Source organism: Medicago truncatula, unplaced genomic scaffold (assembly GCF_003473485.1).
Source record: "Medicago truncatula cultivar Jemalong A17 unplaced genomic scaffold, MtrunA17r5.0-ANR MtrunA17Chr0c01, whole genome shotgun sequence".
In the NCBI taxonomy this organism is placed as follows: Eukaryota; Viridiplantae; Streptophyta; class Magnoliopsida; order Fabales; family Fabaceae; genus Medicago; species Medicago truncatula.
In genome coordinates this window covers 787,617-792,256 of record NW_024340360.1, presented here as the reverse complement: position 1 = coordinate 792,256, position 4,640 = coordinate 787,617, and the positions used below count along the sequence as shown (strand labels likewise).

General features: G+C 36.2%; 1 protein-coding gene across 2 annotated transcripts; it reads right to left on the bottom strand.

Moving 5' to 3' along the window:
• Positions 1-531: 531 nt before the first annotated feature.
• LOC120577822 (uncharacterized) lies at positions 532-3,591 on the bottom strand. 2 transcript variants are annotated; one of them, XR_005643796.1, is made up of 4 exons: positions 2,404-3,591; positions 1,987-2,280; positions 1,825-1,888; positions 532-1,200 (listed from the first exon to the last, which is right to left on the bottom strand). XR_005643796.1 is itself a non-coding variant. In XM_039829713.1 (4 exons), the coding sequence occupies exons 2-4, from the start codon at positions 2,197-2,199 to the stop codon at positions 1,156-1,158; spliced, it is 363 nt and encodes a 120-aa protein (XP_039685647.1). In that variant the 5' UTR covers positions 2,200-2,280; positions 2,404-3,591; the 3' UTR covers positions 532-1,155. The 2 variants fall into 2 exon arrangements, 1 of the variants encoding a protein (XP_039685647.1); XM_039829713.1 differs by having other exon boundaries at positions 1,784-1,888.
• Between the last annotated feature and the right edge of the window lie 1,049 nt (positions 3,592-4,640).

Below are 4,640 nucleotides of genomic sequence, written 5' to 3'. Positions count from 1 at the left end.
ATTCAGCTCCTAGGTCACCCAAATTGATTCCCCAAGCTTTCCCTTCAACACTCTTGTTCTTCTCTTCACCTCTTTCTCTCTCTATCTCCCTCTCTCTCTAGGAAAGTGTTTTGTGAAGTGAATGAAAGATATTTTCCCATGACAACCCTAATGTTATCTCCCTTAATGGGCTCAATTCCAAATTCTAATGGGCCTAACTCATCCTAACATAATTCCAAAAAGTTTCTATCCACTCAACGGTAATTACTAACAACGGTAAAATATAACGAACGGTCACTAACGATAAAAACTAATCATTACACTAGTAACTTGGTAAAATAAGGGTTCTCATTAAATATTAAAATGATTCTCACCAAAATTACCATTTTACCCTTACCCGTCAAATGACTAAAATACTCTTCTAATACGGTAATCCACGTAAATGCACCCGACGACAATTAAATACACACAAGCACAATTAATCACACACAAACACAATTAAAAGTAATTAAAATAAATCTAGCTAAAAATTGGGCTGTTACACGAGGAATATACACAAAGGGCCACAATAGCATATCCCTGCATCAAAATCGAACACAAAGGGCCACCAGCCAAAACAGAACCTAATAACTGCCACTGCAGCATCAACAACAGCCAAAACAGAAGAACATAGCTGCTGCAATATCAAACTGCAACATTCACATAGTCCACAAAACTAGCCTAAAACTATCTGAAGCATCATATTTAATTGGTGTCATCACTTTCATCCTCTTCAATGTTGGGATTGTATGACTCATCTGAACCATTTTCTTCAACACCAACTCGCCTTGATGTGCTTGCGATCAATTCCTCAAACCGTCGATCAACGCTTTCTTGAAATGCTCTATATTGCTCAGCGTCCCGTTCCATCTTGTCCCGCAACTCTTGCTCCATTAGCTTACGAGCCTGCAACTCCTGTGTCAAATGTTCTATCTGGGCAATCACATGAGGAGGCAACGTTTCCGGGTTACTTGAAGACCCTTCTCCAAAGGAAGGCTCATTGATTACAGATCCATGCTCCATGAGGGAAGCATACCGACCAAGACCATACCACTTATGCTTTGTCCCGGGTCCTGATACCTTCCTCCAAAGTTCCAGCTTGATCGCATTAGGCAATTCTTCATAGGTCGAATATTCTCACGACTCTTCCAAGAATAGTCGTACCTCCTCCCGAAAAGCTACCTGTATACATAAATAATAAACGGAAATTGCTTAATAACTCTTAACTGCAAAACCAAACAGCACAAACACTCAAAACCAGAACAGCCACAATACACAACAGTACTAGAATTCCAAATCAGAAAATAACGCCATATTGATGACAGATACAGAGAATGGCAAAATTGCTTCCTATTTATATTATCTCCCTTTTTTTTTGTCAAGAGAACATATCCTTTTTAATCAAAAGAAATGAGACTAAATTAAATAAAAAATTCAACACAATGATAATTTGATGCTCTGCAGAGCTTAAATATTCAACACAAAGCTTAAAAAGAAAATCCAGCAAAGTAGTATCATTAAAAGTAGGTAGTGACAGTCGACGTTAATGACGACAACGACATCTGTTACAGTAACGACTATGAAGAAAACTGCACCAATAACGACAGAGTCACTAACAGCGACATATATAGGTTATTTGGAATTAAGATGTTTGTGGCAGTACCCACAATGTGATGCAGTGCAAAAGAAACTTGCCATGTTTGCATATAGTAACAAACATTGCAGAATTTAATGTATTACATATAGTATCAAAGTATAAATTCACCTGTGTATTATAGGAGCGATCATCAACGTAGACATCTGTACCATGTATAATATGGTTTTCTCGATGAAGCTCGTCTACATAGGGATCTCTTCCAAGATCTTTTGCCTAATTTATCACAAAAAGTTAATTAATTACATAACCTGAATAATTGAATAATTAAATATATACGTATAAAAACATGTACAAAGTTAATATATTTTTACCATATGTCTCGCGTGGGTTGCACTAGTAACAGAACCTTGTGTGTGGCGAGCTTGTCTTGAACTTGCTCTATTCCTTTTATTAATCGTGGAGTGCTTTTTATATCTGTCATTTGTAGCCCAATAGGACAGCAAGGCACGCCAATGGTCTTCGGCCAACCAATGAGGGCGATAAGAACGGTCTTCAGCAATATTCTTCCGTTCATCATATAGCATATCTGACAGACATGAACTTGCTAAACGATGAAAAATGCGCTCAACATCATATTCATATTGAGGATCCCACACACAGTGTCTCTGCAAAAAAATAAATCAACCATATATAAATAAAATATAATGATTAAAGATTTAGTTATTAAGAATTTCATTTTTTTAAAATCAACCCCATAGAAAATAAAAGATTTAAATATTTCTTTTTACCTTAAACTCTTTAAAAACTTTATCCCCAATTTCTTTCTTAAGATCCTTATACACGGGCCACGGCTTTTTATACACTGCTTGGATTGCCTCCCTTATGTATTTTGCAGAGATTTTCGATGGCTCCAACTTGAATATTTAAATGGATAATTAATATATGACTTAAAAAAAAAAAAGTATGAAATGAAAGTAAGTAGCAAATTAATTTGTTAAAATACTTACGAGTCACCCTTAATTTCAAGTATATAATGAGTTTTGTACTTTGGTACCACTTCATAGTAGCGACGTCTCACTCGTCTTTGTTGTGCCGCTTCCCTTTCTTGTTGTTGGCTTTGATGTTCTTGCTCACAATCTTGTTGTTGCTCTTGCTCTTGCTCTTGTTCTTGTTCTTGTTGCACCTCGGGTACTGGCATAAATCCTCCATTAATACCAAGCAATTCTAAAAAACGGACATCTGGTAAAAGATCTGATGATAATGTAGGAGGTCTTGCAGAGAAATGAGTATTATTATATTCTGGTGAGTGTGTATGTAGTGGAGGAGTAACACTAGACACAGTGCCTCTAGGGAATGAAACTCCATTTATACTAGGAGATGGAGTAGGAGGCCTTGCAGAGATGGGGGTGGTAGTATGTCTTAGTGAGTGTGTGTAGAGTGGAGGATTAACACCTGACATGGTAACTCCATGTATACTAGGAGATGGAGCAGGAGACCTTGCAGAGATTGGAGTGGTAGTATGTCTTGGTGAGTGTGTATAGAGTGGAGGATTAACACCAGACATAGTAACTCAAGTGAAAGAAACTCCAGGTATACTAGGAGAAACTCCAGGTATAGTAGGAGATGGAGTAGTATCACGATGGGCAGGTGGACATGCCGTGGAATGAGCAGTGTGTGGAGGTGGATATGTCGGCGAAGGAGATCTGTGTGGAGGTCGACCATCATTACTAGGCTCACGAATAACAATGCTCTGTGACCTTCTTGCCCAAATTGGCTCAACTTCCTCTGCAATTGTATACTTTGATTTTTTTTAATAGGCTCTGATGAAGCAACCTTCTTGCCCTTATCTTCTTTCCTAGACATAGCTGTCATAGTACAATGAAGGAGTTTATAGTATCAATTATGGACTAAAATATTTTCAAGTCATCAATCATTTTCTCATGAATTCAAAAGCATCATTACTCTAATTTAAGAATTCCAACATGTAACGCCCTCTTTGAATTATTTGATTTATTTGATTGTTTTAATAGATTTAGAGTATATTTATATGATTTATATGATTAAAATGATTATGTGGTGTGTGGTTATTTATTAAGTGATGTTATTTTATTTTAATATTTAATAGGATAAGATTTGAAGATAAAATAATATTGAGATGAGGGACTGTTTTGGAATGTAGAAGAGTTTAGTGGAATAAGTGGAAATAAGATAAAGAGGGTTGAGGAAATAAATAGGAGAAACATAGGTCAGAAAAACATTTCACGTGAAAACAAGCCTTTGGGGGAGAAAAAGGGAGAAGAGCCAAGTGAAGAACCGGAGAGATCGTAGAGCTTCGTTCGTCAGAATTAAGGTAAGGGTGGGACTAACATTCAATCTTCTTAAGCCTATGATTCTGATAATTAGATTTAACATGTTGGAGGTTTAGTTTGAGAATTGGGAATTAGGTTTTCCATTGTTGAGTTTGATTAGAAAAGTGTAGAAACCATGGTAATTGTGTTAAGAATTGATGTTCAGGTTGTAGAATAATTATAGGTTAAGTTTCCTAACAAATTTGAGAGTTTGTGTTTGAGTCTAGTGAATTAAGAGTGATTCTTAAGTGAAAAACGCATTGTTAAACTGATTTTTGAACTGCTATGAAGCTCAAAATCAGCCACCGAGTTTCCAAAATCGGCCACCGATTTCTGAGCTGATTTTCTAGCTTTGGTTCGACGAAAATCGGCCCCCGATTTTCTGGCAGGCAAATCTGGAAAATATTCGTAATTTTCACCCTTTTCTGTTTTGAATTTGCTTTCGTTGTAAACATGAAAGTTGTAGATAATTGAGTTAGCTTTCCAGTGGCTTTGGTTTGACTTGAAAATGATTTTTAATTTTTGAGATATGGTGAAAATAGTCCAAGGAGGTCTTAGTGAAATCTTAGGAAAATTCAGTATGACCTTTTCTAAGTTAATCCAAAACTTATGGAATAATTCCAACCCTCAAAACTATAACTACTATGAATTCAATTAAGGTGTTTAAGAGTATTTAA

Excerpts from the sequence above, each read along its gene's own strand:
- LOC120577822 (XM_039829713.1), bottom strand. The coding sequence starts at position 2,199 with ATGCTATATGATGAACGGAAGAATATTGCTGAAGACCGTTCTTATCGC. Across the intron at positions 1,889-1,986 it reads CAACCCACGCGAGACATATG|GCAAAAGATCTTGGAAGAGA; the intron begins GTAAAAATATAT and ends GTGATAAATTAG. Across the intron at positions 1,201-1,783 it reads ATCGCTCCTATAATACACAG|GTAGCTTTTCGGGAGGAGGT; the intron begins GTGAATTTATAC and ends TTATGTATACAG.